This window comes from Notothenia rossii (genome assembly GCF_949606895.1).
Source record: "Notothenia rossii genome assembly, chromosome: 5".
Lineage (NCBI taxonomy): Eukaryota > Metazoa > Chordata > Actinopteri > Perciformes > Nototheniidae > Notothenia > Notothenia rossii.
The window spans coordinates 57065842-57090252 of record NC_136903.1 but is presented as its reverse complement, the minus strand read 5'-3'; the positions used below and the strand labels follow the sequence as shown (position 1 = coordinate 57090252).

Genomic DNA, 24411 nt, shown 5'->3' with positions numbered 1-24411 from the left:
TTCCCCGACATCGAAGGTGCCTGCTACAGGACAACACGGAACGTGCGCGATTTGGACGCGATGAGCGGGGGAGTTTTAGTGGAGCACGCGCTGTTTGGGAGCCGAAACAGCTGGCCCGAGCCAAATGAGCCTGCTCACTAACGTAAAAAGACAGTATCTTTGGGCCCTTCTCACTTCCGTTAAATGGATTCCTTGCGTCCCTCACTTGCGTCGTTTCCCTGTGACCATGCTTCCACCAGGGAAGCATGGAGAGACGCAAGGAAACCAAGAGAAGCAGGGAAATGAGTTTTAAGAGCAATGGGACGTCCTTTCTTCCAGAGCGTCACGTGAAGCGACGTCCGTTTGTGATGACGCCGGACAGCTGTTCGTCTGACAGCAGCCAGCTCTGTCCCCGTTATTTTCACAAACACCCCCGCCTCTGTTAGTATACATTTACTGACACAAACATTTGTATCATCTGTTGTAGACCCAAATACATTCAATAAAATAAGAACTCATTCTCAAAAAAGATAAACGACATTCTTAAAATGTATAAATGAAAAAAGCGATCATGAATTTTTTTCCAATAAATGAATAAAACATTTTTTTCCCAGATATATCACATATTTGTAACTAAATGATACATGAATTGAAACAAAACACGGTATAAACTGAGGAGTGACTCTCGTGAGTTTCATGTATTTTCTTCACTCCGCTGGGAAACGGCTCTCATGTCAAGAAGCATCAGATCAGTGCATGCGCTGCATCGTCCAATCAGTGAGTAATACACAGTAAGGGGGCGGAGCGAGTATCTGTGGATTTCATCGGAGGATGGTCTGGTGATTCCTTGGTTATCGCTCCTCCATTATCGCTCCTCGATCGTCGGTCCTGACCTGTCCTATTCAAGGTTCAATAGAGAACACAGCAACACTGGTGCTCACCAAACCTTGTCTAGATCAGAAAAGCTCCTGAAGAGGAATTACATCGCACTGTTTCCACCTGTTAGATACAACAAAAACTAAACTCCACAAGGACGGATTCAGAGGCTATACTTGTATTGACTTTCTCTACCCAACTGTCAAACTGTCTGAACTGATTACATATCACAAAAATAAAACTGAGTTCAGGTGAGGTTCAGGAGAATAAATCAGCTCCCTCATGGAGGGAGATAAATGTGAAGCATATGAAGAATGTATTACTACTAGGAGTGTTGCATTGGAATTCAGATCATATTGGCCATAATTACTACTTTCAGGAGGAGGAAACACATTTATTGTTCCAATGCCTGAACTCATGGTCGTACAACTGGAATGGGGACCTGACAGACTGAGAGAGGCCACTGGCACATTTAAATCACTGCACAACTACCACAATCACGTACATACTGAATAGGGTTAACACCACACAACATTTTCTATGAGCAAAAATTAACAACATTTACAGGATTCCGAGAAAAAAAGTCTGAATTCTGAAAAAAAAATCTGAATCCTAAAAATAGTCTGAATTCGATCTCACAATTCTGATTTTAATCTGAGAACAAAAATCACTTTTTGTCAAATCCCCCAAAAATGCACATTATTTTCATTTCAAGGAGAATGAAAAACCAGCATTTTATAGATTTTAATTTGTTTTCCTCCACATTTTGACTCGTCTATCCATCTAAAAATATGTTCTGTGTGTGTGGTTGTTTAGATTGTGTTCAGTCTGCAGGGCAGCCAGGCATGTGGATTAGCTTCCTGTATCCTAAACTGTGTCTGTCAGTGGCTGTGAGCTAGCATTCACCTCTGTGTGTGTGTGCGGGTGTGCATGTGTGTGATCGTTGCTCTCTCTGGATGAGAGCGTGTGAGACGAGAGTGTGAATGTGTGTGTTTGTCGCTCCATGATTACATGAGTGTGTGTACATGTATGTGTGGCCCCTTCTGCTCTGCAGTTCTAGCTGGCTGACCTACAGACAGACAGACAGGGCACCTCCACTGAGAGTCATGCCTCATGGCCTTTTTCTGCAACACTGTGCGAGTGTGTACATGCTTTTATGTCTCATTTGTGTGTGTTTATTTAGGAATGTGTGTCTGTTGGTGAATGCACAGTCCATGCACGTGACTTTGCTGTGTGTGATATATTTGTAAATGTCGGTTTAGAAGTGTCTTTCTGTGTGTGTGTGTGTGTGTGTGTGTGTGTGTGTGTGTGTGTGTGTGTGTGTGTGTGTGTGTGTGTGTGTGTGTGTGTGTGTGTGTGTGTGTGTGTGTGTGTGTGTGTGTGTGTGTGTGTGTGTGTGTGTGTGTGTGTGTGTGTGTGTGTGTGTGTGTGTGTGTGTGTGTGTGACCCACTCAGTGTTCACTATTGTGTGTTTCTTTATCTCAAGCCAAACATGTCCTCTTTGTATGGCTGTGGTTAAGTCTGTGTAGCGTGTTCAGATCACAAATCCTTTTTCAGATATACACTTTATTAATAACAAAAACATGCTTTATTCTAAGATACAATATGTTCAGCCTGACATTTGGTATTGCCGTCTGCTTGTCCAAATAGAATCAAACCACGCACAGTTAGTTTCCCATTTGGCTTCCCCTGCTCAGATGCCTATCGACAGGATCAGTATTGGAGCCTCTTATTCTGACAGTATCAGCGCTGTGAGCGCTCAGCGGCCTGCTGGCTGCAGATATGGCCTTCTCATCCCACGGTCGCATGTTCAATCCCCGCTGCAGCTCACGTGTTATGCAGAAATGTCACCATGGTTTAACCCCCACAAACACGAGTAAAACGTGAGTTACTGTGAGCTTCAAATGAGCTTGAAAAAACATTTCCACTCATCAGGTGACTGGGAATTTTTAAGAATTGTAATTTAATCCCGTTTTACATTTCCATATAATATTTAAGAATAAGACTTAGATTAAGACATACTTTTTGAACTCCCGACGGAAAATAAAATGTTTACTCTGATGTTTTTTACATTACACACGCACACAAACAGGACCTAAACACATCCAGTAGTGGAGAGGTGTCGGAGCGAAGGGGCTGTTAATGTACAGCAGTGGTGGAAGAAGTACTCAGATTTGTACTTACAATAAGCATCAATACCACATTTCCAGAATCCTTTGTTAAAAGTTAAAGTCTTGCATTCAAAATCCTGATTAAGTTAAAGTACAAAAATATCGGCATCAACATATACTTTAAGTATCAAAAGTAAAAAGACCCCTTATGCGTAATGGCCCATTTCAGAATTTTTTATTGAGTTACTGGGTTACTATTTTGATTTGTTCATGTATATATGTAAAAGTTTATTAAATAATGGATTTAGATGTGGTATTGGCTACAAATCTAGACCTAAAAAGTACCTAGTATATTAAAGATGTCAGATAAATGTAGTAAGAGTACAATATTGGCTTATAAAATGTAGTGTAGAAATATGAAGTAGCATACTCAGGGTAAAGTACAAGTACCTTTAAAATTGAACTTAGGTATAGTACCCGAGTAAATGTACTTTGTTAATACCCACAACTGCGGAACGGCCGGTCGTCAAGTAGCCTACCATTGACGGCCGGCTCGGTTCGCTGACGGCCGGCACCGCCCTTACTTTATAATGTTTTTAAACGGCCTCATCGAAGTTGCGCCGACAGAGGTCCGCCGTTTCCCCACAGCGAGGCTTCCCCCCGTTGACAGTTCACTAGCACCCCCCTCCCCTCTCCCACCATCCAACTAACAAGAGCAACAACGTCAAGCCTTTGGGTCTCTGAAACTACGGGGCGGGCCGAGGACACATGCGTTAATCGCACGTTAAAATAATCAGTGGCGTTAAAAATTGTTTGCGTTAACGCGTTATTAACGCGTTAACTTGACAGCCCTAATTGAAAACAGTGTACGGTAGTTGTTTAACCAGAGGTCTATAAAAGGAAGGCTCCATTGTAGATGCTGGCTTAACTGCTTATGCAGATTTCAGGCAGTTTCTTAATTAGGTTTCAGTTAATTGCACACCCACACGCAGCTTTTAAGTCAATTATAGGCTAAACTGATCGTGGGCTTTGAAAATGAGTAACACATACAGTTCAGTACACACGTGCTCTACCGCCCCCCCAGCATGTCTCACTGCCTGCCGCTCCTCGACTCTCACATGCTGCCAAAGTAATCATTGCCATGGTGTTGAATGAGTAATAGGGTGCTGTGTGTTTATTTCTTTATTTTTAGTAAAACAGTGGCCTATTGATGTTCAAATCTACAACCCAACCTTTGCAAACCATAATTACTAGTTACATTTTTTGGGTTGTTGCGACATATTAAGAATTTGACTACAACACACTTACTTGCACATGAACTTCGTTACCAACCAATTAAAAATGAGAGGACAGAATACACTCTCCTTCTACATTTCCCATGTGTCTTTTTGAAATTGCACAGTGTACTCAGGCTTGTGGATTAATGGATTACAGCATAACATATTCAGGATGTAAAAAAAAAGGTAACGGTTTTCCCTTATAGAAATAAAGACAAATACTTTTTTTTAAGTGGGGATAAGTAGCATGATTATAATGTTATTAAAAAAACTAAAAATACTATACTACTACTTTGTTATAAAGGGATCAGATCTTATTTATTCTCTGTAAACTGTAGTGTTGTATAGGCTAACACTTGAAGTGTGAGTTTATATTTCTTCTATTTATTTGCATTGCATCTGAGATTTAGGTAATCAAAAGAAATGGAAAGTAATCAGGCTTTTTTTTTGTATCTTTCTATTCTATATATAGGTACTTGACAGCAGTTAGAAGCATCAACATCATCATACAGTGCAGAGTGTCGTCAAGGTATCAGCACATGAACTGCAGCTAACCTAGCACTGAACTCAATACTCCTGTGGTGTACGAGGTGTTAGCATGCATGTTACCGTGTGGGTGTCTTATCTGCTTAAAGCCTGATATTATCTATAAAGCTTTAGATGTTGTTTTGCACGCTTTGGTTTATGATTTACAGGGAGAGTAAGAAAAGGAGGGTTTTTCTTCACTCACCATACAGTCTCATATGCTGGTTAGATTTGGATCTACGTATATCAGAAGCTCTGAATGTAGCAAATTACAAATTCACTGATTATTTTACTATTTTACTTGCAGGCGATTTCCCTCTTTATGCCTGGACTTGTCTTTTCAATCTGATAAATTCCCAAATAAAATGAAAATAGCAAAAGTTATACCATTATATAAAACTGGGGATAAACACCATTACACAAATTACAGACCGGTTTCATTGCTCTCTCAGTTTTCCAAGATCCTTGAAAAGCTTTTTACAAAAAGACTTGACAGTTTCATGGAAACACATCATCTTTTGGACGACAGTCAATATGGATTCAGGAAAGATAGATCAACATCTATGGCAATAATGGAATTAAGTGAGGAAATAGCAAACTGCATGGACAATAAAAAACAAGCAGTGGGAATATTTATAGACTTACAAAAAGCATTTGACACCATAGATCACAATATTTTACTGATAAAACTGGAACGGTATGGCCTCATAGGGGTGGGATTAGACTGGGTGAGAGATTATTTAAGCAACAGACAACAATTTGTTGAAATTGGTGAACATAAATCAGAATACATGAACATAACTTATGGAGTACCTCAGGGGTCCGTGTTGGGTCCAAAGCTGTTCATAATATACATCAAAGACATTTCCAGAGTATCAAATATATTGAAATTTATTTTATTTGCAGATGACACTAATATTTTTTGTTCCGGTGACAATTTGAAAGAGCTAATGGAAGTGATAACAGCAGAAATGATTAAAGTAAAACATTGGTTTGACACAAACAAATTATCATTAAATATAAGGAAAACAAAGATTATGTTATTTGGAAAACATAAAACAAATCCACAGGTGCAATTAATACTCAGTGTTGGGACTGAGTTACTGTAACGCCGTTATTTTTGGCAGTAACTAGTACTCTAACGCGTTATTTTTTAAATTCAGTAACTCAGTTACCGTTACTACATGGTGCGTTACTCCGTTATTTTTTTTATATAGTCTCGGCTCCCAGACGTTGGTGAGCGGCGCCAACAGCAAGGAGAACAGAGATGAGAACTGTACTTAAGTACAGTACTTGAGTAAATGTACTTAGATACTTCCTGTGTCACATGCGGAGACGCTTTGTGGGCGTGTTTGTGTTTAGTTAGCCTACTAACAATACTATCATGGCGACGGCGGAGCACAAGTCGAGTTTCCCCTGCATGGAGATATGCTCACTATTTTACTTTTCTCGAGCATAAAGAAAATAATGTGTTAGTTAAGTGTAAGTTGTGTCTTGGCGGGTCAAAGATCCTATCTACTGCTCAAAACAGCAATTCCAATCTGTTAAAACATCTGCAAAAAACAACATGCTGGGACGAAGCTATTAGTTAAGGCCACAGACCCAGAGCCATCTGACGCCACCCCACCTCCACCCAAGCAACAGCGGCTGAATTTCAACCGAGGGACTGCTAGTCAGGTGAAAGTGGATAAAGCCATTGCACGGTATGTTGTTGAACACGTGCAGGCTATTTCTACAGTGGAGTCACCCGCTTTCAGGGAGCTAGTAAGCATGATACCATGTCCGGGCGGCACACGGCATATGGGACGCAAAACGTTTTCCAACTACCTGGAGAAAGAATATACCAAAATGGATAGCGAGCTAAAGAAAACATTTGAGGGGCTGGAATACATCTTGATCACCGCAGACATTTGGTCTGTCCACAACAGAAGCTTCCTCGGGATAACATCTCACTGGATAGACCCCACCACTTTACAACGCCAGAAAGCTGCGTTGGCCTGTAAAAGGATAAAGGGTAGGCACACGTACGATCTTATTGCTAGTGAGATTGACCACATTCACTCTTTGTATGGAGTGTCAACAAAAGTTACCTCCACGGTTACTGATAACGGCTCTAACTTTGTGAAAGCCTTTGCCATGTATCAACCGAAATCGCTCTCTGATGACGATGATGAAGAAGAGGTTATCTTCACTGACGTTGCAGACGTGCTTAACACCGCTGCAGAGGAAGGGATTGTTTTACCTCCGCACCAAAGATGTGCATCTCACACACTAAACTTAATTTCATGCGCTGATGTGCTGAAGTGGCTCCTTTCAAATCCTGGGACTAAAGGAATCTACAGAAGCTCTACAGCTAAGTGCACAGCACTGTGGAATAAGGCAAGCAGGTCCACAGTGGCCTCAGAGATAGTGAGCGACGTGTTCACCAAAAAGCTGCTTGTGCCATGCACTACCAGATGGAATTCATTTTATGATGCTGTGGCAAGAATTGTTGAAATGCCTATGATTGACTTGAGTGCCATCTCTGATCGTTTACAGCTAAAATCTATTAGCGACAGGGAACTTCATTTTCTGAAGGAATATTGTGCCATAATGAAGCCACTCACAGTTGCTCTGGACATCCTGCAAGGAGAGGACAACTGTTACTTTGGCACCCTCCTGCCCACTCTAGAAACATTAATGTCAAAGACCCTGGAGATGAAAGACAGTCTGACTGTAGCAACTGGCCTACCTGAAGCCATAGTTCAGGTAAGAAACATTCATCAACACTTTTGTAATTATCTGGTTTTCCCTCTTCACTGTAGAGAAAGACTGCATGTAATCAGCACCAGCAACACCACTAATTTTTATTACAGCACACGTGGTATAATTGTTAACTATAGAATAGATGTCATTAATATTGTTAGCTGAAAGAGAGCACTAATATAGCCAAAGAAAATTGATGAAATGTGCAAAAAGTAGTTTTCAATGCATTCTATTTAAGGGACACAATAAGTCTTGAACATATTGATAAACTGACTGAAATGTATAAACTCTACTCCAGGGTGCAACAGAAATAAATAGTAATACTTTTTTTGGCTAAATAAAGTTTTAGTTTTAGTTTTAAATTATTTAATAACTCATAACTATAGTTCAAAATCACCTGGCGGTGTGCAGCTTTCATGAAAATGTACACAAATAAAATGAATAAATAAAAGGGAATCTCACTTATTCTAATGTCTGTGTCACTGTGTGTATGTTTTACAGGCTTTCAAAAACGATTTGCATCCGTCTTGGAAAGCAACGATGCAATGCTGGCAGCCGTCACACTTCCCAAGTTTAAGTTACGGTGGGTGAGAGACCAGAGGAAGAAAGAGATGGTCAAGAGAATTCTGGCAGCAGAGTGTCACAAGTTTCTCCCTGGCCCTGAGCAGCAACCAGCCAGGAATCCTGTGTCTCCAACAACTCCACCAGACTCAGGCTCCTCCAAAGACAAGGAACAGGACTTTTTTTGCTTTGAGGATGACGATGAAACCTTCAGCACTGTGGAAACTGAGGTAATGGCCTACTTGAAAACATGGAGAAAAATGGAGATTCTCAAAAGATTTCCCACAATAAAGGCAATTTGTCTGAAGCTAAATGCAGCTACCCCATCCAGTGCACCAGTTGAGAGACTCTTCAGTCTGGGAAGTGTGGTACTGTCTCCAAAGAGGAACAGGCTGTCTTACCAAAGGTTTGAGAAGCTGCTTCTCATGAGGTACAACAACTGGTTCGAAAGCTAAACCTCCACTTTAATTCAGGTCTTTGCCAATAAGCCCTTTTTGTTGTTTTGATTAACTAGGCCCACATTTGTTATCTGTGTGTGTGTGCCACAGTGACACAACAGCACTTTAATTTCTGTTATATATATTCCACAACACTTATTGTATGCTTGCTGGACTTCATACTTGAACTAAAGGAAAAACACTGACGTTTTTTTATACTTATTTTGTTGGACTACAACAGCAGTTGCCTCTATATGGTGCTGAAAGCACTTTCATTTTTGCACTTTGATTCTGAACAATATATTCAGCTTACTCTCCATTAGTTTCAGAAAAGCTGGCATACAACTCTTATTTTATGGTATTGCTCGTAGATTTCATTTCTGAGGAGCTGATGTTTTTTGTTTTAATGCATTTATGGTTGTCTTGTCTGTACCATCATTTGGTGTGAAAGTACATTCATTTTTTCCAACTTGATTCTGAATAATATATTCAGATTGTATTTGATCTTGGGAATGTTAGTGTGTGTATTGTTGAGTGTGTTCAGATCCACCATAACAGGTTTACAGCTATGTTGTGTTAATTATGGCAGACAAGACCTGTAGATTGCAGGCAACTAAAGTTTTGTCAGTTTGTTCTGGCCTGAAATAAATTGGCACTTTGAAACATATCTTTGTGTTTGTGTTTGTATAGACCACATTGCTTAGCAGAGTTCAGTGATGCAAATGTATGTCAAGTTGATCAACAGATTGTATTATTCTCCAATGCAATAACAGTACTTAAATGAAGGCTATAAGGGCATTAATGGGAGCTTTTTTTTTTTGGGAGCCCTTTTTTAAAGTAACTAAAACGTTACTTTTCACAGTAACGCATTACTTTTTGGTGCAAGTAATCAGTAAAGTAACTGAGTTACTTTTGAAATGAAGTAACTAGTAATGTAACTAGTTACTGGTTTTCAGTAACTAGCACAACACTGTTAATACTAGATAACATAAAAATAGAAAGAGTATATGAAATTAAGTTCCTTGGTGTGGTTTTAGACCACAACATCAGCTGGAAACCTCATATCAATCATGTAAAAGCAAAACTGGCTAAAACCATCGCAATATTGGGAAAAGCCAGACACATTCTGGACTACAACTCATTGTATACTCTATAACAGGGTTCCCCAAACTTTTCAGCCCGCGACCCCCAAAATAACAGTGCCAGAGACTGGCGACCCCCTGTCGACGGGGGGGACGGGTGCGCTAGTGAATTAATGTCAGTTTTCCGCACAAACACTGCGCTAGTGGATTGTCAAAGGGGGGAGCCTCGTTGCGGGGAAATTATACAGATGGCTAGTCCACCCCTGAAAATGTCTATGTAAACGTTATTATTAATAATATATATTTTTTTTAAGTCATAAAAAAAATTAATCTATTTTTTTTAATAATTTTTTCTTTTTAATTTTCCATTTTGTAATCATGTTGCGACCCCCACTCGGGGTCTTGCGACCCCGACCCCCCGACGACCCTGCTCTATAACACACTAATATTGCCATATCTGATTTACTGTGTCGAGATTTGGGGAAACACGTACAAAACCAACCTACAGCCGTTATGCACATTACAAAAAAGGGCTATAAGAGTTATCAATAATGTTGGATATCTTGAACACAGTAATGTATTATTTTTGAAGTCACACATATTGAAGTTCATTGATCTGGTTAAATTTAAAACTGTACAAATCCTGTACAGAGCAAGACATAATCTACTACCTAGGAAATTAAAAACATTGTTCGTAGACAGAGAGGGTGGGTATAATTTGAGGAAATCTACATTTTAAACAACTCAAGGTCAGGACAACTCTGAGAAGTATGAGTATAACAATCTGTGGGGTGATTTTATGGAATGGTTTGGAACAGGAGTTAAAACAAAGCACAAGCATAATTCAGTTTAAAAGGATGTACAGAAACACTTTTTTGAAAAACTATGAGAATGAAGAGAGGTGATTGAAGATGAGAAAGTATTGTAAATGTATGTATAAATGTAAAGATGTGAGTAGGAATAACTTGCAGAAATGATTTAAAGGATAATCATTGATTAGCAGTAAGTAAGGGGTGGGCATTAATAAGCATTTACTTCCTCCTGCTCCCTTTCGGACACATATGATGTATTATTATTATTATTATTATGAATATTTGTGTTGAATATATAAATATTATTATGAATATTGATAAATACTGTATTCTAACAATACGGTATTCTGTTTTTCACATTTATTATTTGTTTTTTAAAATCTGTTCGAAATAAAGATGGAAATGAAAAAAATGAAATTACTTGAAATGTTTTTTTTAAATGTTTTTTTTTTTTTATCTGTCTGCCAGGTCTTCAAAAATGATGTTCACTTTGAAAACCTTGGTTCTTAATTTTTATATTGTATTACATTATTGTGCTTAAACATGTATTCCACCTCGACCGATGCGACCATGTGTGTTGTGCTTTTTCTTTGTCTGTTTGTTCATCCAGGGGGACTATCAAATCAGATGGTCTTGTTAGTATTGAAGGTATTTTTTTAAAGAAGAATGTTCAAAAAGCTCTTTATTTTTCTCATACTGCCTGTGCTGCAGCACCTCTTTTCACCCTCTGTCTGAAACCAGAGCCCAGTTTGCTCTGATTGGTTAGCTGGCCGGCTCTGTTGTGATTGATCAACCGCTTTGATATGTCCTTGCCCCTAGCCTATCTCATACAATGTGTCGGATCGCCAGCCAATATAAATAAGAAATACAAAGTTATGTCACTATGTTACTGAAGTACACAAACGATTCCAAAAACTAAAGTTGTAGAAGTAGTATTAGTAGTAGTAGTAGTAGTAGTAGTAGTAGTAGTAGTGCTCACTACAGGTGAAAATATAATTCTCTAGGCTGCGACTATATAAAATCAAATAAGAAGACCAATAGGGAGCAGACGCATGTTCACACCTTCTCTAACTGATGGCTTGTTTTTTAGGGTGTTTCTGTGTGTGTGTGTGTGTGTGTGTGTGTGTGTGTGTGTGTGTGTGTGTGTGTGTGTGTGTGTGTGTGTGTGTGTGTGTGTGTGTGTGTGTGTGTGTGTGTGTGTGTGTGTGTGTGTGTGTGTGTGTGTGTGTGTGTGTGTGTGTGTGTGTGTGTGTGTGTGTGTGTGTGTGCTGCCAGCTCTGGCCTGTCTTCACCCTGGCAGCTCTTCCCTCCACACCTCACATCTTTGTCTGAACGATCATTGCTCCACATTTACTTTTAATCCAGTATTTTGCAACTTTTTTGACAAACTTTTTAGAATTCGGTAGTCGATTTTAAATATGTATTTACATTGTTGTCAACAGTATTGTCTACGGAGCCCCCTAGGGGGAATACATTTTTTGAACGAAAAATAAATAAAAAAGTTTTGCGAGATATCGCACAAGTATTGCGAGAGCTCGCAATACTTGTGCGATATCTCGCAAAACCCCGTTGCAGTTTGTAGACGGTCACTAAGCACTCCTCTCCCTCCTCCAGCTGCAGATTGTGACCAAATCTTGATGTGTGGCTCGGATGACGGCGCGTATTGAACTGTTCTGATAAAAACGACTCTGTAGCTCGTTGTCTACCTTGCTATGATTGTAAAGTCATGTTGTTTGTATTTTTACAACGTTATGTTCATGAGTTATTGATCCGCGAAATTCGAATCTGTCAATAACTCAGCTCAGAGGGACGTGCATGTCCCCTCGCTCTGAGTGTTCTCTTGAGGTGTCTTCACTTATGTGAAACCCGCCGGCGGGGACCCTGGGTTTTTTTTTCACGACACTGTGTCTCAGGGGAGCTTAATATTTAAGAACCTAATAATGTGTTGTATCAGATTAACGGAAATAATCTCAGCTAACTGACGATATAAACATTTTTTCCCAAAACAAAACAAAAGTCTCATAAGAAGCATCTAAATGACCCCTTAGCGAAAAATGCTCACGGACATTGGCACAGAACTTAAAATAAAAGTACCCTTATTACTTATTGTAGCTGCACATACAAGATATCCGATTAAAGCTGAGGTTCCACAGATTATTTAGGTATATAGTATCATCAATGAGTGATCCGAATTTGCGACAGGGGAAGCAAACACAGACATCACAACACGTACCTTTACGGAGCTTCTAGGGAGATTGTCTCACCATAGCTGTCAATCTGATCAAAAGACGTGTTCAATGGCATTAAAATGAGAAAAAACGCGGCTGAATCGGTTAATCCATAGGTTGATAAAGCTCCTGGGCAATAATTTGTCTTATTTATAATCCATAATTCCATTTTTATGTAAAAATCGGAGTGCAAAAGTTAGCTGCTAATGGTAGCCACCAGAGTGGCTGCTGCTTCCGGCCTAGGCTATGCGGCAGTCTAACACACACACATGACCAAATAAGGACTATGTGGGAGTTCCCCTCGATTCCATTGGCTCTGACGGTTAGAAAGAGATGTCACATGTCAAAATCCAGCAAGGGGAGCCAGAGATATGAAAAATCCACCCAAATGGACCCAGAAGAGTTTTTTTTTGCTAAATCTGTCTAAGAAGGTCAAATATCACTTGTTTTGCATCAATCTTGATACAGGGTACTTATTATATGTTGTACTTTGGATTCCTAAAGCTTTTAGTCTACTAACCCATCATCCAAGGTTAGTTTTCACCAGGGCCGCCCCTCCCTACAGGCCAATCACGCAGGCTGCATGGGGCCCCGCCTTGCGCAGGAGGCCCCGCCCAGAGGGCCTCAACTGCTGTGCGCAGTTCTCCGCTCAGTTCTCCGCGCACCCCCCGCAAGAGTGAGAGGTGACAAGGGGAGCACGTCTCTAACCCGACACCGCTGCAATGAATCGACATCTGACCAATCACGGCTTTGATACGGCCACTAGTGCAGGTGAAGAGATGTCGGTGAAAAGACAGTTTCAGTCCGAGAGGGAAAAAAACAAAACATGAAGAAACTAGAGCATCACTCGAAGGTGGGTTATTGTATGAGTAAAATGTACAACTTGCGAATGTTGTATAAGTCAAATTGCCAATTGCCATATTAAAACACCAGCTGCAATTCACGACATGAAGAAGGCAGTCTCTGCATAGCATATAGGCTAATGGAGATGCAGTTATTTCCAGCATTCTTTATTTACCATTCATTCAAGTATGTGATGCATTTTATCTGCTAATGTACAAAAGGAAGAGTGACAAACTCTGTCTAGTTGGCTTACATAACAGTTAAAGTTTACAGCCAAAACAACATGGAGCATTTTTTCCCCTTTTATTCATTTTTATGTCAATTTGCACATTTCATGGTGATGCTCAGCCTCTCCCCTTAACACCTAACAGTCATCATCATGTCAACCACAACACAGAGAAATACTGATAGAAATGTGTGTGTAGTTGTTGATACATTGCTGACAGAAGGAACTACATTTGAATACAGATTTAAGAAATATCAGTTTTTGAGCATGTCATAAGCATGTTTTGTCTTGACTATATTACAACTATATTATAATAAAATAATATAGTATTTATATTATTGAATTGATTATGATTATTTTTATTAGTAGAAGTAGTTTATTTGCATTAATTATATTTTAATCTTCTTGAGGCTAGTATTTGGCAGGAAATGCAGACGTATTCACCTGTAAACGCATACTGAACGACATACATGCACATTTACCTCACTGCATAAAAAAGAAACTGTGTTGATTATAATAATAAACAGGAATTATATTTGCAAAGTAGCCTACTTTGTTTCCCAAACTTTTTTGTTCACACCTGTCGGTTGGGGGGGGGGGGGGGGGGGGGGGGGGGCTCATCTCACAATGTCGCTTGGGGCCCCAAGTTGGCCCGGATAAGTACAAAATATTTTTGGGACGGACATTATAATTTACAGTTTTTTACCATGTTCATTCTGAATTTTCTTTCAAATAAAAAATATCTACACTGAACAAAAATTAAACACAACACTTTTGTTTTTGCTCCCATTTTTCATGAGATGAACTCAAAGATCTAAACATTTTTCTATATACACAAAATAACCATTTCTCTCAAATATTGTTCACAAATCTGAAAAAATCTGTGATAGTGAGCACTTCTCCTTTGCCGAGATAATCCATCCCACCTCACAGGTGTGGCATATCAAGATGCTGATTAGACAGCATGATTATTGCACAGGTGTGCCTTAGGCTGGCCACCATAAAAGGCCACTCTGAAACATGCATTTTTGCTTTATTGAGGGGGTCTGGGGGGGTCCGAAAACCAGTCAGTGAGGGTTAGGGTTAGGGTTAGGGTTCGGGTAATGTTGTGAGTCGACTGGCCTGTGTTCATCGTCCATACCATACGCCTGCCCATACCATAACCCCACCACCACCATGGGCCACTCGATTCACAACATTACCCTAACCCTAAACCTAACCCTAACCAAAAGTATTGCGAGATCTCGCAAAACATTATTATTATTATTTTTTTCAAATACATTTTTTTTTCTTCTCCGTGTCCCCTAGGGGGCTCCGTAATTGTCTGCTTTCCAAACAGGAAAACCTCGGGATATTTCTGGAATTACTTAGATTGACACTTTTCTTTAAATATGGGTGTAGAAACAATGGAAAGTGTTTTTTCGTTTTAAATAATAGAATGCGTAATAATTGACAGTCCTACTAAAAGCTTGGCCTTGAAATGTTATATAACTTCCTATGTCATAAAGGTTAAAGTTAGCTAGTTAGCTTGTGAACAGAGGATCTTCTGATCAGTTTGGTTCAACCTCTGGACTGGCAGGTATCAAGTCAGGGGGTGAAAGTGGCCCTTAGATCAGACTGGTGGTACTGGGCTGCTCCCTGGTGTAAATGTGACCCTCAAAGATAAAGGACTGCTCTCAGTGAACTTCCCACTTCATTTATACATTAAATGGAAGAAAAAAAAGATAATGAAATGGAGCAAAGAGAAGTGTATAGATACACTCCATTTCAGGAAAACTACTACTAAGCCTAATGCCACATCAGATTGCTCTTGTATTTTAAGGCATTTGATATAATATCAGAGGATTATGGTACCTTCAATTCCTGCCGTCACCTGGCTGATTGGTTGTTCTGTGAAATACAACATGCATAGATTTCAATCTTTCATGGGCTGCCTAACATGCAAAGGTAAGGGACGGACCATCATCGTTCCTGCAGCATTGTTGAGCATGCAAGCCATTCTGCTGGTGGTTTCCTAACATCGAGCAGCAAATGAAGTATCTACAGATGTAGCACTTCATTTCAGACTCCAGCTTACAGCTTCCTGCCTACGACCTGCCTAAGACCAGTATAGAGGAATGTTAAGCCCTCCCACTATTTTCCAAGAGGGCGTTGCCAGATTTTCCATTTCAGGTTTTAACCAGGAGATGGCGCTTCATTCACAAATACAGAAAGACAAGTTTCATGGACTTTCAGTTGTGTTTTGAAGAGCATTTGAACACATCAATATTTTAGATACTATACTAAAGTATATCTAATCTTGTAATTCAATAATATATAGTCTTTATATATTACATAATCATAATAATAATGTAAATGTTTACATTACACTTCTTTATTTGTTATGCTCATACTTTTACCTTTACAATCGTTTGTTTTAATATGCAGTATATTTTTTGTATATTTTTGTGTTTGCTTCCTCCTGCTCCCTTTCGGACACATACTGTATGATTTATTATTATTATTAATATGAAGATATTATTAAGATAAGATAAGATGTTACTCTATTGATTGAACATTTTAGTTTAGAATGTGCTGTCCCACGGTAATTCAGAAGGCTCACAGGTCACATTCCGACCATTATTTAAAACAATAGGTGCTTTCACACCGTCTACAGTTTGATTTATATAGAGGGAGCTCTGTGGCTGAATGGCCAGCGATTAGGTTTGGCGCATTTATCATAGGTGATCAGAGCTAACTGCCTGCCGTCAGATTTCATTTAAAAAACAGATCTGATTTTAAGACTATTTCTACGCTCATAAAGAATGATAAGAATAAGAATAATGCGTATTGAACTGGTTTCATTAATTAGTGAGTTTATTTAACACTAGAACCACCAATCGGTTCAATTTATGTGATGTTGTGTGTGTGCAATGTAACTTATTTTCAATAAAATATTAAAGTCTCCCAGTCCGTGACTTTTCCTGAAAGTGTGTTATGTAGCACCCTATTTTGTTAAAAATTGCATTCTAATAGCAGGATTTGACGGTTTTAGGTAGGCATATACAAAAACCTCTGGCGGTTAGTGTTAAGGTAATTAGGTACAGTAGAAGCCCTTTTTTTTATCAGTAACGAATTTAGCAGTTGAACATAAAAGTCAACGAACTGAGGGTCACTTGCAATGACAGTGTTGTGTCTACTGTAAGCTTGTCACTCAGAGTAACCTACAGTTAATTTAGCTGCTGGAGAAGAAAGATCAGGGGGGAGGGGGAGAGAGCTGTGGTTGATGGGCCATTAGTTGTGTAAATACACAGCTGAGAGCTGCCGTTTCATTCAGACTGTTTAAAAAACGGTAACAACGGACTATTTTCCGCTACGCTTTGGGATCCTGATCTGCCGACGAGGCTCCATTAAAATATAAATATTTTTAGTGAATTACTGAGTTTAGGCACGTTAATAACGTTTTAATGAAGTTGAATACAGTATATTCATATTTGTCAGTGATTTCATGTCATTTCATGTAGATCTGCAATACAAATATTTTAGGGGTATGGGGGGATCTGGGACCCGGAGTAATCTGCGGCCGTGAGCTGTTATGTGCCCTCATGACACGCATGGTGTTCTTTTTTTATATATTATACTGAAGTGCGAGCTGTGTGCTCGAGTCTTCCTGCCTGTCGGCTCTGCTCATGGTGGATGTATAATAAGGCTCTGCTGCTCCGAGATGATGGTCTAGCTTCAGCAGCTACATTACCTACGGGTGCGTTAGTTAATATTAACTGTGCGTCCGGAGTCACTGTGGCACAGACTGGACCTCTGGTGAACAGCTGTTAGAACGGGCCATTCAGGTGTTCAGAGCAGAGCTCCCTGTCGGAGCAGCAGAGCGTGATGTGAACTGAAAAGTTTTTCTGTGGCAATATTATTTAAGGAATAGTTGAGCTAGCTAGCTAGCATATATTGTCACTATCTGCTAACGTTATCTTTAGCCTTCTATTTCTAATAGTTTTGTTCATAGGCTATAAACAGAGGTGGTATAAGTATATATATATATATATATATATATATATATATATATATTGTACTTGAGTAAAAGTAGAAGCACTCAGATCTTGTACTAGAATAAAAGTAGTAGTACTCAGATCTTGTTCTTGAGTAAAAGTAGAAGCACTCAGGTCTTGTACTTGAGTAAAAGTAGAAGCACACAGATCTTGTAGAGTAAAAGTAGAAGTACTCAGGTCTTGTACTTGAGTAAAAGTAGAAGTACTCAGGTCTTGTACTTGAGTAAAAGTAGAAGTACTCAGATCTTGTACTAGAGTAAAAGTAAAAGTACTCAGATCTTGTACTTGAGTAAAAGTAGAAGTACCAGAGTGTAGGAATACTCTGTTACAGTAAAAGTCCTGCATTCAAAATGTTCCTCAAGTAAAAGTAGAAAAGTATTCTCATCAAAATATAGTGAAAGTAGCGACAGTAAAAGTAGCCATTGTGCAGATTGGTCCATTTCAGAAAAATATATATGATATGTTTTATAATGATTGATCATGAAAGTGTTCTCAAAGCTGGTAAAGGTGCAGCTAGTTTGAATGACTTTGTATACTGTACTGTACTTTGTATACTGCTTGTGGATTTACACCAGGTGGAACTAAAGTCTGATTTAACACTTGATTATATTTCACATCATTCATCCACATCTGTAAAGTAACTAAAGGTATTAAATACATGTAGGGGAGTATAAGTACACCATGTACCTCTGAACTGTAGTGGAGTAGAACAACAAAGTAGCAAAACATTGAAATACTTAAATAAAGTACAAGTATCTCAAAATTGTGCCCAAGTATAGTACTTGTTGAGTTTATGAACTTAGTTACTTTACACCATGTGGCTATAAAGATAGAAAGACTAAGCCTTGCACAGAGGCATGAAAATACATTTTCAAAATGCTCAACAGTGCTGCCAAAATTATAAACTGACTGCTACACAATTAAAATAAATGCTTTTATATATTTCTATTAGATGTGACTCTTTGGCGTTTCTGTTATTATTAACACTGACGCTTTAGTTGTTCTGACTGCTGAAATCCTCTGTTATTCCTCATTTTAAAGCCGATATTCCGTGGGGTGGGGGAGCCGGGGTCTCGGATCCTTGTCACCTTTCTCATACAGATGAGTTTGCATCCCAAAGCCTCAGTCACCTTAATTCATGTAATAAAAACATCTCAGGTCAGTAACACTCAAAGCTAAATGTGCAATACCATGTTCAGCTATGTTACTATTTATAATGTTATTGTTGTTACATCCGAAGATGTACATAATGGAATGATTTCTTAACTTACAGTAGGCTATTTTTTACAATGGATTTATTAAATTACTTTGAATATTGTCATTGTTGAAGGCTTTTAGAGAAGGATGAACTATAAGCCTGAATTACATAAAATGTTATACCTAAAGACATAAAAGCCACAATAAATAAATCACAATTATTCTAGTTAATTTTACATCCCATATTGCTTTCAACCCACCAGCTTTTATGGTGTTGTTACGTCACTAACTGTAAGCTTGTCAGTCTATGGTCACTCAGAGTAACCTACAGTTAATTTAGCTACTGGAGAAGAAAGATCAGGGGGGGAGGGGGGAGAGAGCTGCCGTTTCATTCAGACTGTTTAAAAAACGGTAACAACGGACTATTTTTCTTAGCGGATGCATGTCAATTTAAATCAATACATACAACTATTTTTTAAATCAATAAAAACATTTTCTAAATCCATAAAAGCATTTAAATTAATATTGGGGGTCATGTCGTTACTTTGTTGAGAATGTGGAAGCGGGATAATTTGCAGCGACTTGTTCCTTATGGAGAAAATAACACCCGTCATGCAGACCAAGATCCCTCCGCTGCGCGTTGGGATCCTGATCTGCCGACGAGGCTCCATTAAAATATAAATATTTTTGGTGAATTACTGAGTTTAGGCACGTTAATAACGTTTTAATGAAGTTGAATACAGTATATTCATATGTGTCAGTGATCTCATGTCAATTCGGCGAACATAAACATAAATGATCGTGGTGAAGATGATGATTAAATTGATAAAAATCGAGAGCCGGGCTGCATTTCCTCCCGTTCGTTTTTTTTGACTAAACAACATTATTTTGTTAAATAACAACATGGTGATGTTTTGTAAATGATTACATGTCTCTTATTTAGCACAGAGTATGATATCCGTGACATATGGATCTTAACAAAGTTCCGCTGTACATCCAGTGTACTGTATCTGTCTTTATTTCACATGAGCTCCAGTGTGGAACCCCACTGCACCCCCTGGTGGATCAATGATCCATTGCAGCTGGCTTCATTATAATTACATTTATCTATCGCTCTCAAGTCAAGCTGGAGGTTTTCCCTTGAGCGAGGGCAGATCAAATACCAATCACGGCCCTCGCGTTTCAAACTGTCTGAAATGAATCGCTACATCTGTAGGTCTTGTTTTATCTCATATTTATGTTTCAACTCATGAGTCATCTTCCTGAGACATATTACACCAGCCTTTATTATGACCACATATGTTGAGGGTTTATGCCGTTGCATGAAGCTTAGAATTAAGCTCCATCAATTGATTTTGAATTTGCTGTACTCCTCAATGCTTCACAGCCTCTCAGTTGTGAGATGGAAGGAATGCTTCTCTGACTCTTTACATTAAGCAACCTAACATTTAGTTTGAGAAGCTTTAAAGATGCTAAATTGGTATGTTTCTGCTGTTACACACAACTGGTTATTCCTTTTCATTCCTAACATCTTACCTCAAATTTGGACACAATCTGATATTTTAAGATGTCTGATCCCTCCTCAACATTGGAACACATTCAAGAGAAACATCACTGCAATCCAAATATGTTGGATTTTGGCAAACACATATTATGGGGGGAAACAGAGAGTGGCGTTTTTATATGTACAAAATTGGTGGGGCACGAACAACTTAGATGTTTATATATAAGCTTCTGGTGCTTTTTTAAACACGTAAACAAATAGCATGGTTCCGATAGGATAGAGAGAGGGAGGTGGTGTCGCTCTATGAAAGTAAATGGGACTCCCTGATAGTTGAAAATCTACGCTAAAGGGCCCCCCACTGCGTTGATAGTGACTCCAAGGAATCCTGACATACAGGACGAGTTGGGAGTGAGAATGTGTTGGACAGTGACGAGAATACTCATTTCCGGCAGCGAGAGCTAGCAACCACGTTACTATGAAAACGCAGACACGGGAAATACTGTTTTCACGCCGAGAGATGACGATAACTTCACATGGACACTGGCCAATCGAAAACCTCTCTAGTAACATACGTAGTACATAATACATTTGCTTGACAAGAACTGAAAAAATCTTCGTATTCTCCACAAAAATGTGTGTTGTAGTGAACCAAAAGTCGTGATAGAGGCTTGCTTGTCAACATCCGGGTATTTCTGTACTGGTGGGCCATGTTAACAATACCGGGTCACTATATCAATCGATCCAGCAGAGCAATAGCCTATAGGCAAAACACAGAAGATCAACAAAAGATATGACATAAAATGAACTTACCAAAGCTGAAGTAGATAGTAAACTTCATTCATTTTCTTTCCGTTTTACTGATTTGAATCACGATAAGCTGCTCTCTCTCGTCTCCTCTTCACAACTACACTTTTCGCGGCACACGTACTTACAGCCAATCAGCTCTGAATTATGAGATGACGTTTTGGTAGGGTTGCCAGCACTTTGACCCACTGGTGATTATTTTTTTGCCGCACACATTGAATAGAAAAAGACTGAGCACAACTTTGTATAAAATCCATGTAAAATGTGACCCTGACAAATGCTAATAATTAAGGTATTAGGAGATGAATACAAACATAATTAACCCATAGACTTTATGCACATATTGAAAACCAACATAATTGGCTTCTAATGCACTTTCTTTACTCATCACACTCTTGGAATAATTTAGCCTTGCAGTTATTCAACTGTTTTGCTTCAAATGTCACAGTGCATTTTAATACTAATAATGACCTAACAACTGTGATTTCTGTTTTTGGTAGGACACACTAGCAGCTACACATTAGATACTGGTACACAAGGTGTTTGCATTTGGGAGCTGTAATCTGTCGGATAAAGTCATTGATTGTGGCTTTATAATTGAACTCATACCCAGGCATTTAATACCAAATGAAAGGTATTTCTCCTCGTCTATTGCAATGCTAATCTTTTACTGAGACGTCAGACATCTATCCACCCTTGTAGTAGGTGTGCGTGAGTGTGTGTTTGTGTGTTTGAGAAAGAAAGGCTGATACAGACAGTGAAGTGGAGTGTTTCTGTCTGTGTTTGTTCCTGCCTGTATTGCTTGTTCATGTGTGAGTGAATGCGTGTGTGTGTGTGTGTGTGCGTGTGTGTGTGTGTGTGTGTGTGTGTGTGTGTGTGTGTGTGTGTGTGTGTGTGTGTGTGTGTGTGTGTGTGTGTGTGTGTCACGTCTGTGTTCCAGTTCAACTCTCTGTCTAGCAGCTTACCTGTCTACTGAAGCATAGACACACAGAGAGAACACAAAGACAATTACCATTACATTACATTACATTACATTACATTGCATTTAGCTGACACTTTTATCCAAAGCGACTTACAATAAGTGCATTCGACCAGGAAGATACAACCTTTAAGAAAACAGAATCATATAAGTACATCAGGTTTCATAGAGCCAAACATTTCAAGTGCTACTCAACTGGCATTTAGAAAGCCAGCCCTTTATTAGTATATAAGTGCTTTGTTAGTAATTCTATCGCTCGAAGTGGAGTCTAAAGAGATGAGTTTTCAGTTTGCGTCGGAAGATGTGTAAGCTATCTGCTGTCCTGATTTCAATGGGGAGCTCATTCCACCATTTTGGAGCCAGGATAGCAAACCCACGTGTTTTTGCTGACGGGAACTTGGGTCCCCCTCGCAGTGCGGGTGCAGCGAGCTGTTTGGCTGATGCAGAGCGGAGTGCACGTGCTGGGGTGTACGGTTTAACCATGTCCTGGATGTAGGAAGGGCCAGATCCATTCGCAGCATGGTACGCAAGTACCAGTACCAAATTACCATTATTTATTTTTTCCTTTCATGGGGTGTTGAAATATTCAGAAAAACGTGTTTCCAACTTGAAACCTTCTTTTGAAAACCACCTCAAGTCAGAAACAAGAACTGAAAAAACGAAACCGACTTTAACACAACATTTTTTGTATCTCTGTAATAAAATACAACACACCTAAGTGTCCATGTTGTTTCCACATTACAACTTAAAGCGCAAAACAACAAAGTTGGAAAGATGTCTGTACTCTCCAAGTGCCATTCTAGCACTGATTGTTCTTTTAAAACAATTACAAGATTGGTTGTTGATTAAAAATTGTATTTTGGCATGACCCCAATAAAGAACATCTCTAGAGGCGGAATAAGGGAATACTTAGATGAAGGACAAGAAGCAAGAAGGTGGAGAAGACAAGAGGAAGGAGAGAGAGAATAATATCCCAATGTGCTGGATAAACAGCAGCCAATCCCATTTCATCCAGACTTCAAAGGCCAAGAACAGCAGGGATTCAGACTTCCACTGAAAGGATTCTGTCCCCTCTACCTGAACCGACCACCTTCAGATCCTTCTTTACATTATATTAACAGTAGCTTCAGTTTTTCATCCACAGCGACTTACCACCAGTCTCCGTACAGCTATCAGCCGTGGCAGGAACAATTATCTTTGAAATCAATCAAAGCTGATCTGCTGTGACTGGTGGAAGCATGGTCAAGTAATTACACGGGTTTGGTACTCAAGAGTCGGTATCTTCCTCATGTAGTGCATATAAATCATCAGAGAGGAAGTTTGAACTGGCGGATTTTTATACACATCAAATAGAGTAACATTAAATTAAGTTATTCTCATCATCATTCTGCCTAATCTACTTAGTTTTCCTTCCTCATCTACCTCTCTAGAAAAAGATAAATATTTGAATCTTGAATATTTTAATGATAGAACCTTTATCTTACCACCATGCATGAACAGCCTAATTTGCAAAGATTCCAATGACCATATCATGGTGTCACATGTTTTGATCTTATCGTTTCTGGACACCAATGATTGTTCTGTTTCCTGTAGTGTGTTATAGGTTGTAGTGCATGTAAATGGTCTGCAAAGGCTACAATCCCTGTATTCCCTCCAGAGGGAGTTTCTCTGCCACCCTGCCTAAAAACCTCCATTGGACTCCTTTGTTTACTTCTGGAACAATGTGACATCACTATGTAACACCCACGCATCTATTGTTTAGCGCTTCAACACATTGTACGTGATGTAAGGGGGCTGGAGATCTCTAAATGGTTGACTTATCATAAGCGATGACAGCTAACCAATCAGAGCAGACTGGGCTCTGGTTTCAGACAGAGGGTGAAAAGAGGTGCTGCAGCACAGGCAGTATTAGAACAATAAAGAGCTTTTTGAAGAGACATGTCACAGTAGAAGCACAAGATACAAATATGAAGCTGAAAATGAGCAGAATATTGTCATGATTTTTGTGTTTGTTTCGTTTCCTGTTTTATTTTGACATTTATTTTTCTCCTTGTGCCTTACTATCTGTATTTTCCCATGTGCCTTGTGTGTATTTAGTTTTCCAAGTGTTCTCTGTTGTCGTCAGAGTTTTGTCGTCCCAGGCCCCTTCAATGGTCATGTTGGTTTTCCCTGTGCTCCTGTACCTTGT

At 39.2% G+C, this 24411-nt stretch overlaps 1 protein-coding gene and 1 long non-coding RNA gene across 2 annotated transcripts in view; one reads left to right on the top strand and one right to left on the bottom strand.

Moving 5' to 3' along the window:
• Positions 1-21340, bottom strand: part of LOC307040649 — a 67207-nt gene extending 45867 nt beyond the window's left edge. The window contains exon 1 of the long non-coding RNA XR_013808558.1: positions 21251-21340. This is a non-coding gene — a long non-coding RNA (uncharacterized lncRNA). The remainder of the gene's footprint in view (positions 1-21250) is intronic.
• On the top strand, positions 11-11882 carry LOC307038744 (uncharacterized protein). Its single transcript, XM_079680403.1, has 2 exons — positions 11-7516; positions 8015-11882. The coding sequence occupies exons 1-2, from the start codon at positions 6539-6541 to the stop codon at positions 8102-8104; spliced, it is 1068 nt and encodes a 355-aa protein (XP_079536529.1). The 5' UTR covers positions 11-6538; the 3' UTR covers positions 8105-11882.
• Positions 21341-24411: the final 3071 nt, after the last annotated feature.

Excerpts from the sequence above, each read along its gene's own strand:
- LOC307038744 (XM_079680403.1), top strand. The coding sequence starts at position 6,539 with ATGATACCATGTCCGGGCGGCACACGGCATATGGGACGCAAAACGTTT. Across the intron at positions 7,517-8,014 it reads TACCTGAAGCCATAGTTCAG|GCTTTCAAAAACGATTTGCA; the intron begins GTAAGAAACATT and ends TATGTTTTACAG.